The following is a 16,615-nucleotide window of genomic DNA, read 5'->3' as shown; positions in this document are numbered from 1 at the left end:
TAATAGCATTTTGACCTGCGTCTGGTTCACTCGCAGCTTACGCGGTGTAGTTAGCTGCAGTATACCGAGTAACAACGTTGAACGTGATGATTAAAAAAAATATTATTCCACGTCGGTTGTAACACTTAGTAAGAGTAAAATTTAAACCTTTTTTTCTCGTTCATATTAAGGGATTTTGTCGTTTCATCGATTGTGTTCACAAGAATTGAGCGTGAAGAAACGACGGCGTGAGATGACACGACGCTGTTCGTACTGCGCATGCGCCGTCCGCCATATTCAGTCCTTGTCCGTGTGGTGGTGAAGTTCTCGCTTCTGCACCGCCTTTACCACGGAGAGCCCGTTTATGTAACATCTACAGACATGGAGGATGACGGGCAGCCAAAAACGCTGTGAGTCCCTAGATCCGAGCCATGTGACGTGCGATCGCTTGCTTCAACGTCTGGCATTGAGCTTGAAGGATATTAGGCCTCTTCGGATAGTTTTTTTTCCGGCCTTTAGGCCTTATCTTGATCATGTCGATGTACTCTCTTCTTTTTTTTTTTCTCGGGGAACGCACAAGTATTTGCATCGACGATATATTTAGTTTTTTTTCTGAGATCGATGAGTTGTTAATTATTACTCATCGATGATCGTGGAAATCGGTGGTTTGTGACATCGGGTACGGGTTAACATTAATTTCAAGATGTTATAATCCACTATTGACTGTTAGGCTTCGTTATTACCGAGTTATTTCTAATATCCAATAGGCAAAGCCCAAAAGCGAACGTAGAATTCTTCTTGCATTCGCTTCTTAAATATATCAAATTAAACCGTCTTTTTGATATGAAAAAATAAATATTACTTCAACATTACCTTCACAACAACAACTACACCGCCGAGAACAGGATCTCATCTAAAAAAATTAACATTACCTCAACATTACCTTCACAACGACAACTACACCGCCTAGAACAGGATCTCATCTGAAAAAATAAATATTACCTCAACATTACCTTCACAACGACAACTACACCGCCTATAACAGGATCTCATCTAAAAAAATTAACATTACCTTCACAACGACAACTACACCGCCGAGAACAGGATCTCATCTGAAAAAATAAATATTACCTCAACATTACCTTCACAACGACAACTACACCGCCTATAACAGGATCTCATCTGAAAAAATAAATATTACCTCAACATTACCTTCACAACGACAACTACACCGCCTAGAACAGGATCTCATCTGAAAAAATAAATATTACCTCAACATTACCTTCACAACAACAACTACACCGCCTAGAACAAGATCTCATCTAAAAAAAAAAAAATATTACCTTCACAATGACAACGACACCGCCGAGAATAGGATCTCATCTGAAAAAATAAATATTACCTCAACATTACCTTCACAACAACAACTACACCGCCTCAAATAGGATCTCATCTAAAAAAATAAATATTACCTTCACAACGACAACTACACCGCCGAGAACAGGATCTCATCTAAAAAAAGTAAATACTAGAAGTGAACGTAGAATTCTTCTTGCATTCGCTTCTGACTTTTCCTATAACTTGTTCACAACTGTATAGGCTATTTCCAGTTACTTCGGCCTGGATTCGGAATCAACGATCAAATAACGTAAATCACGATTAAAAATTATTTTTTGATGATGCGGGTGATATCTTTATTAAAATCAGTGGAGGAAATGTACACCATGTCTGATATTATTTGGGTATTTCATGTCTCCAACGATGCTTTTATCTCCCGGCATGCATCATTCCCCATGACAAAAACCGGAAACAAAAAAAACCCCCAGAAACAAAACAAAAACAGAAGCAAATGGGTCATAGCCAACGACATGGATTCCAAATTGCCAGGGTATTGTGTTGTTGTTGTTGTTGTTGTTGTTTCCTATTCCATCATGTGCATGCGTTAAGTAATATTCACAAGATAGAAATAAAACACAATCGTGTTTATACACCGCACAGCGTTTAAAAACAACCGGAAGCAAAAGGTCATAGCTAACAACACGGATTCCAAATAGCCAGGGGTATTGTGTTGTTGTTGTTGTTTTCTATTCTCTCACATGCACGCGTTGAGTATGAAGCTCACTGCGTTCGCTAATAATTATTTAATAACTCGGTCGTTCAGTTAAACACCGTGTCGACCCTGTTAACGATCTGATTGGTTACTTCCATTTATTTGGAATGTTGTGTGCAGTGTTTTGGTCGTCACAATTCCGGAAGGACATAGATGTCATTGAGAGAGTTCAGCACAGGGCTGGTGAATTGATTCCGGGTCTCGCTTGACTCAGCAATGAGGAGCGGTTGAAGGAGACGGGGCTATATTCACTAGAAAGGAGGAGGTTACGAGGAGATATGGTAGAGATGTTTTATGTTTAAGATAATGAAAGGTAGAGATAAAATAAGTGCAGATTAATTATTCAACAGAGGAGATGGTGATGGGACCGGGGTCCAGGGGTCATAGCTTGAGAGTAAAGAAGAGGAGAGTTAAGACGGTAGTAAGGCAGGGGGTCTATGACTCGGAGAGTAGTTGATGTATGGAATGGTCTCCCTGGAAAGGTAGTGGCAGCAGAAACAGTATATAAGTTTAAATTAGAATTGGATAGGTATCTGGAAGTTATGGAGATAGAGTGGTATCGGGATGTTGGTTTAAGGTAGCTTGAGCATTGATGGGTGATTGTGTGCAATGTGTACGGAGTGTTGTTGGTGGGGGTCTCGTCAAGGAGGGTTGTGTGGTTGATGTGTGTGTTTTTGATTCCTCCGCACCAAGGGTGTCGGAGGCATTATGTTTCCGGATTTTCGTTTACGCGATAACTGAAGAAGCAAATTGTAGAATTTCATCAAACTTGGTAAAAAGGTAAAGTAAGACGGGGCAATTAAGTGATTAGATTTTTGGGTCAGATGTGGTAAAGGTCAAGGTCAAACTGAAATTTTACTGTTTACTCCCTAACTCAAGAAATATTGGACAGAATTTCATCAAACTTGGAACAAAGGAAAAGTAAGACAGGTCAATGAAGTGATTAGATTTTGGGCCAGATGTGGTAAAGGTCAAGGGTCAAATATGTCAATACTCAAGTGTTTGCGCGGGAGAGAGGAGGCATACCCCACCGACTGTGCGCAGTCTAATTACTCGGGTTTTTTATTTTTAATTTTTTTTTTTAGACCAAAGTCCATGCCTCTTCCTCTGGAAAGAAAAAAACAAATTTTTAGCCGCGTCTCGCTTGTGAGACGTGGCTCCAAGAGAGCTCGGCGTTGTTCTTCTTGTGAAGACAAAACCTTTAGAACTCGGCTCTTTTATATACAGGATCCGGATCTCCTTAAATACTAAACACCTGTACACATCCTCGCATTGAGGGTGCCTTTTGAGAGCGTCTATCATTAACTTTTAAATATATTCGGACATTTGCTTTAAAGTTTCGAAAAGTTCACGTTACCATTTAATGATTATTCCATTTAATGTGTAGTTATTTCGTAAATACACTATTTTCTCGTCATGAACGACGATCGTCCAGGACGGGTCTCGCTATTGGCTCCGTCAAGGCACGTGACGAAATATCGGAAGTTGTTGTTTGTTTTTTCTTCTTGTTAACCTCCGCTATCGAAGATGGATGGAGGTTACTGTTTTCACCCTTCTGTTTGTTTGTTTGTTTGTTTGTTTGTGAACAGTAGTACGGAAAAACTCCTTGACGGATTTCGACGAAACTTGGTGGGGGGGTTAGGTCTGGTCCAAGGATCATGCCATTAGATTTTGGACTTGGTCCAAAATCCAATATGGCCGCTATGGCGGCCAATTTTAAAAATATTTGAATTTTTTTTTTTGCATTTCTACATGTTTTAAGTGATTTCCAACCCCCCACCCCTCAAAAAAATAAATTGTTAGAGGAAAAAATAAATTTTGCAAATTTTTTTCCAACAAAATTTCGATTTCTCTTTTTTGCATTTCTACATGTTTTAAGTGATTTCCAACAAAAAAGAAACATGCCAAAATTATAATTGCGGCTGATTTTGGAACATCACGTGGATATACCCACGTAAAATCAATTTCTGTCTCAAGGAATCTCGTTATGACGAATGAATTGAGTATGTAAAAGGGAAAGTTGCAAACTATAAATCTGTGAGCACTGTTGACGTCAAATTGAATAAATAGGATATCAGGTTCACTTGAGTGACCGAGCAGTATTGGCGGCGGAGGTTTTGCACTCCACCGAGTGCTCCCCTCTAGTTCTTGTTCTTGTTCTTCTTCTGATGAAGACAAAACCTTTAGGACGCGGCTCTTGGACACATTTGTCCTTGTTTTTTTGACGGGCACTCGGTAGAGCGCATACCTCCACCACGTGGTGCCTGATCCATGAGAACATATCGGGCCCAACACATTTTTGAAATATCATGTTGTATCGTACCATTTCGTTTTTGGCCCTGTGTCTCGATGGTGAAGAATTGCTTTAAAAATCAAACAATTCTCGTATCCACATCCGGATTCGTATCTTCACCAAAATCTAATTGATTTGTTGTGGTCACACACCAAACCTGTCCATTAAATTTCATCTGGATCTGTCCACAACTTTTTGAGATATCCTATACACAAACAGACAGACAGAAAGGTGTGAAAACGTACCCTTCAGTGGTAGAGGTAAAAATAACTTAAACGGACAAATGTGTCCAAGAGCAGCGTCCTAAAGGTTTTGTCGGCTAAAAAAAAAAAAAATTTTTTTAACAATTAAAAAAAAAAAAAAAACTTCCGATATTTCGTCACGTGCCTTGATTAAGCCAAAAGCGAAACGCGTCATAATGTATTTACGTATTTACGATGTATCGTGTATTTACGAAATAAATAACGTATTTACGAAATTACAATACGATCAATGGAATAATCTTTAAATAGTAACGTGAACTTTTCGAAACTTTAAAGCAAATGTCCGAATATATTTAAAAGTTCATGATAGACGCTTTCAAAAGGCACCGTCTATGTGAGGATGTGTACATGTGCTCAGTATTTAAGGAGATCCGGATCTTGTATATACAAGAGCCGAGTCCTAGAGATTAAGGTTTTGTCTTCACAAGAAGAACAAGAACAAGAACAAGAAGAACAACGCGGAGCTCTCTATGAGCAGCGTTCGCTACGCTAGACACTGCTAAAAAACAAAAAGAAGACTAAAATTTTTTTTTTGCATTTTTCTTATTTTGATGTGGCTCAGGCATGATGGGTTGAATGGTCTCCAACTGTGTCTAATTCCCTTGTGAGTACATCGTCTTGTGTTTTCACCCCTGTTTGTAAATGAACAGGATATCTTAAAAAGTTGTTGCTTGATTCGGCCAAAGTTTGGTGGACAGGTTGGGTATGTGACAAGGACAAAATGATAAGATTTTTGGTGAAGATTGGGCACTGAATTTTTTTAAAGTGAACCATCACAATAGAGAGGTAAGTTTAAACCAATATGTAGCATAATATCTCAAACAGTTGTGGATGAGTTATGACAAGATGATTGAGTTGGTTAGGTGACGAGAACAAGCTGATTCGATTTTGGTTCAGGTCTGGATGCAGATCCAGCGTCTCAGTTGGCTCCAAAATGTAAACTGTTCAGCCTGGCGAAGGTGTGTGCTCGAGAGTCATTCCAGTTATATCCTGTAACCTTGTACGTTTAGCAGAACATTAACACATCACTCACCGGGTGATTGCGTACATGCGCATGCACACACACACACACACACACACACACACACACACACACACACACACACACACACACACACACACACACACACACACACACACACACACACACACACACACACACACACACACACACACACACACACACACACTCCAGCCAAAGTATCAACCTAACGCCTCTGAACTCTGCCATCTTCATTCCCCCCGCTCCCTCGATGCCTCAATATCATCCTTCCAAATCAGCTGAATATTCAACACTTACCACTCCCCGATCATGCTATCACCGATGACTTCTCAGAAACCCATCAGGGTCGCCTGTCAAACTCACAATTTGAAGAGAAAATACTCAGAAGTAATAGCAAGGACCTGCAGTGGAAAAAGTACTCTGCAGTTAAAGTTCTGCTTGAGAAAATGCCACCTAGTTATTTAGGTGGTGTATAAGCAACAGAATGCTGCCTCAATTGTTAACCAGGCCCTTATGCTTATCGGCTAAAAATTGTTTTAACTCGCTTTGGTTGTTTTGCACTGAATGGAAAACATAGGGAGGGCATGGTGATTGTGAAAATGACGTTTTTGACGTCACATTGCAGTCATCACCAACATGGTGGCCGTGGTATAGAAATTGTGGGTGGAGTCAGGCAAACTCACCAATCAATGGGTGGAACCCGGAAGTACGCACAGCTCCTTTTGTGGTTATAGATATGGTGCTTTGAGTGAGGATGTACTAATGATCTCCAGTTGTACGCGATGATGATTTTCTTCTTTTTTTAGGTATGTGGGGAATTTGTCCCGCCAAGTTACAGAAGCCCTCGTTCTGCAGGTGTTTGGGCAGATTGGACCTTGTAAAAGTTGCAAAATGATTACAGATGTAAGTACACTGTGGGGTAAGTTTTTATTTTCTTTTATTTTTTATTTTTTTATTTTATTTACATCCTGGGTTGGGGTTGCTTCAGTTTGATAAGCTGTTAAAATTTGGTGTGAAAATTGTACCTACAGGGACCCAATCGGTTCTGAATATGCTTGAACATCTCGGATTTTGCTTCCATTTTGACACCGTTTCTCCTTTGGCAGAGAAGGTTCAACATCCAAAATTTCAGATCTCACTGTCAAGCGTGAGCTGCACTACAAGTCACCCAAATTTCACCTGATCTTTGTCACCAGCTGTTATTAAAGTGACTCTATAACTAGCTTTGTAGTTCAATGATTTTAAGAAATTTTAAATCTCTTCAAAATATTAGCGTTTTCTCTTCCATTGATTTTCGTACCAAAGAGCATCTCGTATTTGGACCTTACCTGCCAAACTGAGGTCAACCGTTGAACCGAAAATTTGCACACAGCAGTTAGTGACCTTTAATACCAAATATTAGCCATACTGTTTCTTGTTTTGTTAAAAAAAACAATATATTGTTACGAATTCGCGCCCGCCGGCGTGCGAACAGCCACTTTCCACTAATAGTAGCCACTCGCCCACCAGACGGACAATTCAGTCGTGACCTTCCGGAACAACGCCGGAACCCTGTCACGGGTGGGTCTTCAACCCCACCACGGCCTAGCCAATTTTCTACCTGCGCAAAATCGGGTCAATCACCGAATATCGATATACCTAAGTACCTGTGCGGGTAGCCAACCGGGAGACCGCACCTCGACGCAGGTCGGCTTGGACACGAACCGCCCAAGCGGTTCGTTCCGTTCTACAGTGATAGCCGAGCGGGTATTATCGGTGGATCCGATTCTATTTACTGGGTATTTAACAACCCCAACTCTTATTCTGCAATGCAAGATGGCATTTCAATGGGGTGAAAGGAGGACGCAACGAACGGGGTACATTCACACAAGTACATTTATTTACAGCATGTACACATATACAGCCATGCAATCAATGGGGGAAGGGGACAAGACACGAGCAAGGTAAAAGCACTACAACCAACTATAAGCAATTATCTAGTCACTTAACAGTTTTTACTTACAGGACACGGCGCCACCAACATTCATTCGAAAGCAAAACCCAAGGAAGAGAAATGACTACCCCTACAGACAGGGGAGTCAGACAGGGTCCGTAGACCTTTATGGCGTAGGACTTGGCAGACCGAACGAATCCCACGAGACCGTTGCAGGTTACCTGCACCCTCGTGGTGCGATGGTGGGCGAGCTCTCTCCGGCGCTCTCCTCCCGGGTGCGAAGGCTGCGTGGCAGAGCTGCAAAGCGGCGCCTCCCGTCCGCGTCCTTCGTGCCACGCCCGGACTCCCCACCGACTGCGAGCTCCGACGACTCGACCCGAACCACCGAACCCAAGACTCTCCGAAGACCAAGCCAACGAAGGAGAAGAAGCCCCACGCACCACTGAAAACCACCACTAAGGAGAAGACAAAACAAAGTCCCCGACGAAAAACACACACGAAGGAGAAGAAGGCCCCGAGCTGGCGTCTTGCGCGGCCTTATATCCCTCCGTTCCAATGCCTTGCCCCTCCCCTTTTATCGCTCCGCCCACCTTCCAGAGAGACTGCGAGAAGCTTCCAGAAAAGGGGCGTGCCCTCCCGCGCGCCTCACGGGGGCCGAGAGAATCCTTCTTGGCACAGGTCCAGGGAAAATCCGCGCCATCGATGTTCCTTTGTTTTTCTTCGCTTCGTCGAGACGGTTTACATGAGCGGAGAGGGTTGTGATGTGGTGTGTGGAGACCTCCGCGAAGCGGTGGTCGAGAGTGACATTGGTGGTGGTGATTTGGTTGTGGTGATGGTGGCGTGGTTGGCGTTGTGGTTATTTGGGAGCGATGTTGGTTGTTGTAATGGTGGTTGTTGTGGTTTGAGGCGATCGTGGCCGGCGTTGATTGTGGTTGTTGCGGATGGTGGTTGAAATGTGGTTGGTCCAAAATAACGATAGGAAAAGAAAAACACTATCTCAAAGATCACAGCCCTGTGTACACGGATAATTCCCATTCAACAACGGTGGGGAAATCTAACTGAACACGGACTTATCGGCAAAACTAAGGACCTATATGGTGTTCTGCGAATTTCCACAGCCGTAACTATATATATATATATATATATATATATATATATATATATATATATATATATATATATATATATATATATATATATATATATATATATATATATATATATATATATATATATATATATATACACACACACACATGTCCATCTTGAAATTTTCCTTTCATGACACTAAGCTTGACCTTGAAATATCTTGAAAATTTCAAGAGGGTGACTCACCTTTTTAAGACAAAGGTAACTCGTATCATTTCATCTTTTGTACAATTCTCACCATCCCTGAGGTACTGTATAAGAATGTATACACCCATCAAGCATCGGCATTTGATAGCATGGGTGAATCCCGTGACAAACGGATTCTATTGGGACAACAACAACCTCCTGGTGATTGGACAACCCTGTGGTGAAGTTTTGTGAGGAAGACAGGACAGGCAGAAACCGTCGTCTTTATAATCGATGATGAATGTGTTGTAACCAACTTTATGTGGTGCAGTAGCATAATTTGTTGAAGCCATAACTTCTTCAGGCAGGGACTTGAGCACTGTTCCCATTGCATTTTCTCCGTCATCCAGTCGGTCTGACCAGTTGGTGTTACCCATGTCAATGTGATCGATGAGGAGGATATTTGGTGTTCTTTATTATGTGACAAAAGGGACAGCATCACGAGGATTAAGGTCCCCCCCCATTTGCATAGCGTTATAATGTGGGGTGGGGGGGGGATGCGTTGCCATGTAATTTTTTTCTTTTTACTCCTAATTAACTTAACCTTCACCATGTTAGACACACTTAAGTACACTTCAGCACAGGGTAAAACATGTGAGACTGGGAGATCAAGCGACGTGGCATTCATTGAGCGCTTACTATGTTGTTGGTTTTCCACGAGTGGGCAACGCGAAGTTGTCGCTTCTATCTTGGCAGATGATGCGCCACTGTATTTAGAATTTTTGCAAGGTGCACGACAGTGTTTTACTTAAAAATTTTGAGCGCCTTTTCATCAGACTTGCGCGATTTGAATTGCCTATTGTCCCATAACGTGATTACGGCGTTTTTTCGAAACGACACAAATAGACTCGGCGTAAATGTGCGACTAACTGAATTGCATTTTATAGACACCGAACTGAAGTTTATTTTTTGGTCCTGCTTGCCATGTGATAACTAATGTTTAATTGTGCTCAGATAGTGCACCAAACAAGCCAACTCGATAAAGCAAAAGCCCCAAATTTTTTTTTGTAATGTAAACAGTCTAAATGGCAGTTTGACCTTCTGAAAGTACCATTTGGGACTACTTTGTTTAATAGGAACAGGCCCAATATGCTTATTGCTTTTGCAAGAAATTCTACAATTATTTCAGTCACCATGATCATGAAAGACTTCCTATATCAGAGATGTACTGAAGCAAGGAAAGCCTCAGATACCCTAACCACAGGTCACATTGCTAGCTGTATCTCAAAGTGCCCTTAAAATGGTCAGGACCTTTGCTGATTTTTCAGGACGGTTGAGGATTGAACTCAGTTTGCCAAGTCACATCAAATATCACAGAATAAACTCAAGCGGTACTCGGTAGAGCAAATACCTCCACTAGACTGAACAGTTTACGTTTTGTATCCCACTTATAGTCTGGATCTGGACCTGAACCAAAATCTTGTTCTTGTCACCTGCCTAACTCATCCACCCAATTTTGTCATCAGTCCATGAGGTTTTGAGATCACGTGCTATATATTGTTTCTGGCCCTATCTCTCAATGGTGAAGAATCACTTCAAAAACATATAGTCTCTCGATCTGCATCTTCACCAAAATCGAATCGATTCATCCTTGTCACACACCCAACTTGTCCACCAAGTGTCGTCTGAATCCGTCCATAACTTTTTGAGATAGCCTGCTCACAGACAGACATAAACAGACAGGGGTGAGAACATGACCTCTATCCACATTTGGTGGCGGAGGAAATTATCTTCACTTTTGATCTCCTCCTCATTTTGTCACCCCAGCATTAATCCCACTTTTTAGTCGAGTTAGCCATACAAGGTTTTCCTCAACACACTGCTCTATCTATCCAGAGCATTCTTTCTCTGTATCTCCACTTCTCTTGTGTCCCTTCCACCACTTCCTTTTACCTAAATGTGGGTTTCCCCTTTTATGTCACAAAAAATGAATGTAATAGAACATGAAGCTCATTTCAAGAGCTCTGAAATGACAAAATGAATTTTGTAATCGTCAAGGAAGTTTCGGTCACAAGGACAACCATTGGTTGTCAGGTCAAATCTGGGTGGCCTCGATTCAACTCGTAGTTTCCATGGAGACCTGAAACATTAGATTTTGAATCTTCTTCGGGGGGAATTAACTGCACATAGTTTTGGCAAAATTGGAGGTGGCAATTTTGGGATTTTGGGATGTTGTTAAGTTGCATTTGAACTGCATTTTAATGTCATAATGGTAATGGATATTGAGGGTTTTTAGGGGTCTAGAGTGTCTCGAGCTCTGTTCTTCATTGCACGTCCCGCGAGACATTGGCAGCTCCCTGCTGGTCTGAAGTGTGGCGCCTGATGTGCGGCCGATTAATACAGAAATGTGAAAACGCCCCATCATAATCCGCCAGAATTGCAATCGAATTGACCTAATTTTTTTTTTTTTTCAAATGAGTGTTCCAACACTAAACATCAAAGTAACATAACTACATCAGTAGATGGCAGTATACAAACAATTATGCTTGCAGCTCAATTAACCACAACGAAAGAGAGTGCATGAGTGCGGGGCCTAATAGCAGCGGAGTCCTGCAGGCGGTGTAGCAGCTCTCACACTGACGTCTTATTGGCAAAACTGGCCCCCTCTAAAAATATGGTGAAGATCACTTTTTTTGGCCACCATATTTTCAGTGAGCAGTACAAAGCCCCTGATCCACAGGAATTCTTCTCTGTGTCAGCTAACAAAGCAGCCCTTCTGAGTTTCTTGTGTGAGACATGGAGCAAGAGTGAACAGCTAAATCCAGCACTGGGCTCAACTCGCCTTTACTTAGGTGGAGGCTTCAATGAAGAAACCAAGAGCATGCTGGTCACTGAGGGGTCAGCCACGGACATCACTGCCTTGGAGTCTACACAGCAGGAGCCTGATACCAGAGTAATGCTTCATGCTATTTATAGCGTCCAGAATGAAGGTGTTGATAGGGTGGTCATTCATGGCAATGACACAGATATCATCATTTGTGTCTACTATGCTGCCAGCATTCTAGAAGACCTTCCTGAACTGTGGGTAAGAACTGCTGCAGAGACATATCTGCCCATACACCAAATGGCTATGGCACTAGGACCTTCAAAATGTCGTGCACTATCCTTCATCCACAGCCTGAGTGGAAGGGACACAACCAGCTACCCATTCTTCACTGGCAAAAAGACCTGGTTGAACCGTAGCTATACCATAGACATACCTGAGCTCAAACACTTTGGTGAGCAAGGTCAGACCCACAACCAGATCACATCAGACCTCATCAGACCTCATCAACTAGGCACGCAAACTTGTCATTGCTGTGTACACCAACATATATGATGACTTTGAGGACTGCGATCTTGGAAAGCTTAGAGCCTATAAATTCCTGAACAACAGGTTAACCATGATGAAACTACTCCCACCAACAGAACATACATTCCTTCTACATCGACAGAGTGCAGCTCTTGCAACTATTATAGATAAGACTGCACATGTTGCCAAGCCTCAGCTTCCCCCATTTGTGGATTATGGTTGGGCTCTGGAGGATGGCAAACTAGTTCCAGTCCTGTCAACTCAACCAGCCTGGCCACAGACAATTACAAAGGCCATTGCATGTGGCTACACCAAAGACTGCAACAAGAACTGTTCCTGTGCCAGGAAGAACGTGGCCTGTTACATTGGATGTCGTTGCCAGGGATCAGCCACAGAGTGCAGCCGAGTGAAATACACTGCAGCATTTGACAGCAGTGACAGCAGTAACTCGGTGACAATTAACTGTATACGATCAGCTGTTCACATGGACACTTGTATTGCAGTATTAATTACATTGAGTGGTAGACCTGTTCATATGATGCAACATTGTGGTGTGTATCACTGACATTAACTTTATGAAATTTGCCTCAGCGATTTCGCTTGCATTCCAAACTGTGAAACACGTGCAGTAGTTCATTTCTCATGTAATCTGTGTTCTTTGTAACTATTACCATTCTGTACCATTATTGTTATTGTTGATTTACTGTGTCATGGTCACCTTAAAATAATATATTACCATGTAATATATGGTATAAAACACATCATGTCACTCTGAAACCATCATAAATAGATTCCCTGACTTAGAAAACCAGAGAAACGAAGTATTACACATGAATCTAGATAACAATTGACGACGTTATGGTGGTTTAAAAATATGGCGGCATCTTGGACGCCATCTTGAATTTCGGAGTTACAGTAGCCTGTTGGAAAGATTGTCCACCCGGAAGTCGTTGCTGGGGTCGAAGGAATCCAACCATATACAACAAACTTTTATCGCAGACCGTGTCTGTTTTCGCAAAAAATGGGGAGTTTGCCCCCTGGGTACATCCTGAAGTTCTGTGCAGACAGACAGACAGACTGACAAACAGACCCAAATGAAATACCCTCTCCTCTGGCGAGGTTAATAAAAGATCAGATGGGATGGTGGTGTTTAAACACAGACGATAGGGGAGGTGGACGTCATTGAACGAGACAAAATAGCGACGTATATCTAACATCACAATTAATTACTTTACGCTTATTCTAAACACTCATTAAGGAAATAACTACACTTTATTCAGCATTTATTAACTCCCAGTATTGTCACTTCCACAACAATATAAATGCTGATTTTGGAGTAGCCTTGCTCTTGGCGGAAGAATAAATGTGGTGTTGAGCCACAGCAAAATGGTGGCACAAAACAAGACATGGGAGTGCTTTCCCTCGAGTGCGGAAAACCAAAGGAGAAATACTTCTGTATTCCCTGCGTATCGACTGCGATGATTGAGAAGAGTGCCACATGGTGAAGCATTGCACTTTGCCAGGCCAGTCAGCACTCCATGGGGTTTCCACAACTTCGGCCAAAATAATACAATTGTCTGTTTCTTCATACAAGCCACAAAGAACTAGAAGGGAAGGAATTCTTCCTCTTCCTCTACCTCCTCTTCTTCCTCTTCTTCCTGTTCCTCTTCTTCCTCTTCCTCTTCTTCCTCTTCCTCTTCCTATTTTCTTCCTCCTCTTCCTCCTCTTCCTATTCTTCTTCCTCCTCTTCCTATTCTTATTCCTCCTCTTCCTATTCTTCTTCCTCCGCTTCGTCTTCTTCTTCGTTGTTGTCATGGTTTTGAATCCATCTGCGTTACTGTTTGCCTGTGTGCAGGATACCTCAAAAAGTTATCGACGGAATCGGACAAAATTTGGTGGAGAGGTTGGGTGTGTAACAATGACAAAATTATTTGATTTTGGTGAAGATCCCGATTCGGAGACTACAATATTTTTTTTGAAGTGATTCTTCTCCATTGAGAGATTTGGCTAAAAATGAAATGTAGCATAATATCTCAAAACGTTCTGGACAGAATCTGACGAAACTTGTTGAACACTTTGTGTGTGTGATGAGGACAAACTGATTCGATTTTGCTGAAGATCCGGATCCAGATACGAGAGATTAAAAATTTTTTAAGTGATTCTTCACCATTGAGAGGTAGGACCAAAAAACAATATATAGCATGGCATCTCAAAAAGTTGTGGAGAGATTTTGACAGAACGTGTTGAATGAGTTGGGGAGGTGAGAAGAATAAGCCGATTAGATTTTGGTTCAGGTACGGATGCAAATCCACATCAGTGGGATACAAAATGTAAATTGTTCAGCCTGGTGGAGGTATGCGCTCTACTGGAGTGCCACTCGATTTTGGTTTAAAGTGCAATCTGGTTACGAGCCCACACGTATCTGCTAAGTTTTGGTGATAGCAAGATGTGTTTGTCTCTGTTTTGAAGAATCCATTGAAACATTTGAATGCCAATGACGGTTTTTCATTTCAGATAGCCTCTCTGATTCTGGTGAACTACACTCATCTTCAAATTGAAGAAACTTGATGAAAAAGGAGAAAATATCCTGAACAGAAAAAGCCAGATTCATGTTAATCCGTGCAAATGCAGAATGGCCTCAACCCATGATAATACCAGAGTATTACTGATGCGGGACAGAATTGTCGTCCGACCACAACGTGACAAAGTTCGAAAATCCTCAATGATTCCATTGCATTTTTCTACAGTTTTTTTTTTTGTTTTTCCTCCTGAAGGCGACATCTAAACTCTATAACCAATGGCAAACCTGCTGTCATCCTGGCCTCTATTTGGAGGTGGTGCAGGTGGTAAAAGGAGGTAACTGACAAAAATTAATGAAATTTTAAAAAAAATTACCTGAGGGCGATTTTGAAAATTAGGGTTGGTCGGGTTTCAACCGAAAACGGGCAATTAATTTTTGCGTTGCAGATTCAGCAACGTTTGCATGTGGAAGCACCATTTTCCTTCTCATTTGACCAAGACCTCGTAGTACACTTTGGCTTTCCTTTCGAACTAGCTTTCCGAATGCAAAGCAAAAATTGCTTGATCGCCGATGCCAACTTATGTAGTACGTTCGAACAAAGGCAAACAAATGCTATGTCTGGTGGGATACATCCTTTCCCAGCACGTACTACATGTCCATGACCCTTCTTCTGATTCTGATAGTACCCTGCTCTGTGAAAACGCGATGGGGCTGCCGAAGCAGTTTCTTGGCAAGCGTTATGCTGGACCGTTTGCCGTCGTTCAAGCAGGAATTTGGAATTTGTTCAGGGTGCTGGCAAGAGCTCGCCGACTCTTCATGGAGGACACAGTGGGATCTTTAACGTCCACCAACTAATGCTGGCAGATGGGACACCCAGTTTAAAGTCTGGTGGGTTAAAGGCTGTTTAAAGTTAAAGAAGGCTGACAATTGAAGTTTTGTCCTACCCACGCCCCTCTTGTCTCATGCCCCCCTTGCTGGAAGTTGTGTGTTAGCTCTCATACGACCCATGACAAGATACACAAAAAAAAACAACAAAAAAAAACAAGCAGTCATAGACTGGTACTTATGAAATCGTCAACTTGACCTCTGACCTTGTCTAATAAAAGCTGTCTCTCGAGAAGGTAGCGACGCAAACTAGAAGTTTCTACGATGATTCTGTACCAAACCATCAAAAATCGAATGTTTTGGATGTTTGACCTCACTGTGACCTTGACCTTTGACCGATTTTGACCAAAATCTAATCGGCGCGAGCCACCACCCTCCTGAATCACATGGTGTAATTTGACATTGGTAGCTTCTTCCTTTCTCGAGTTATCTGTACCAAACCATCAAAAATCGAATATTTGACCTCACTGTGACCTTGACCTTTGACCGATTTCGACCAAAATCAAATCAGCACTTGCCATCACCCTCCTGAATCACGTGGTGTAATTTGACATTGGTAGCTTCTTCCATTCTCGAGTTATCATGCCTACAAACAAAAAAACAAAGAAACATACAAACAAACAAACAAGCAGTCATAGACTGGTACTTACGAAATCATCAACTTGATCTCTGACCTTGTCTAATAAAAGCTGTCTCTAACGAAGGTAGCGACGCAAACCAGAAGTTTCTACGATGATTCTGTACCAAACCATCAAAAATCGAATGTTTGACCTCACTGTGACCTTGACCTTTGACCGATTTTGACCAATATCTAATCAGCGCTAGCCATCACCCTCCTGAATCACGTGGTGTAATTTGACATTGGTAGCTTCTTCCATTCTCGAGTTGTCATGCCTACAAACAAACAAACACACAAACAAGCAGTCATAGACTGGAACTTACGAAATCGTCAACTTGACCTCTGACCTTGTCTAATAAAAGCTGTCTCGAGAGAAGGTAGC

General features: G+C 41.9%; 1 protein-coding gene across 2 annotated transcripts in view; it reads left to right on the top strand.

Annotated features, from left to right (window-relative positions):
* The first annotated feature begins 226 nt into the window (after nucleotides 1-226).
* Nucleotides 227-16,615, top strand: part of TIAL1 (TIA1 cytotoxic granule associated RNA binding protein like 1) — a 47,443-nt gene continuing 31,054 nt past the window's right edge. For both annotated transcript variants that reach the window (XM_085876952.1, XM_085876944.1), the window contains exons 1-2: nucleotides 227-389; nucleotides 6,455-6,551. In XM_085876952.1, coding sequence (XP_085733078.1) covers nucleotides 259-389; nucleotides 6,455-6,551 — 228 coding nt within the window. In that variant the 5' untranslated portion in view covers nucleotides 227-258. The remainder of the gene's footprint in view (nucleotides 390-6,454; nucleotides 6,552-16,615) is intronic.

The sequence above is a fragment of the Eptatretus burgeri genome, chromosome 1 (assembly GCF_056783735.1).
Source record: "Eptatretus burgeri isolate ZD-2024b chromosome 1, Ebu_testis_v1, whole genome shotgun sequence".
Lineage (NCBI taxonomy): Eukaryota > Metazoa > Chordata > Myxini > Myxiniformes > Myxinidae > Eptatretus > Eptatretus burgeri.
The sequence above is the reverse complement of the archived record's forward strand: the minus strand, read 5'-3'. Positions and strand labels throughout refer to the sequence as shown.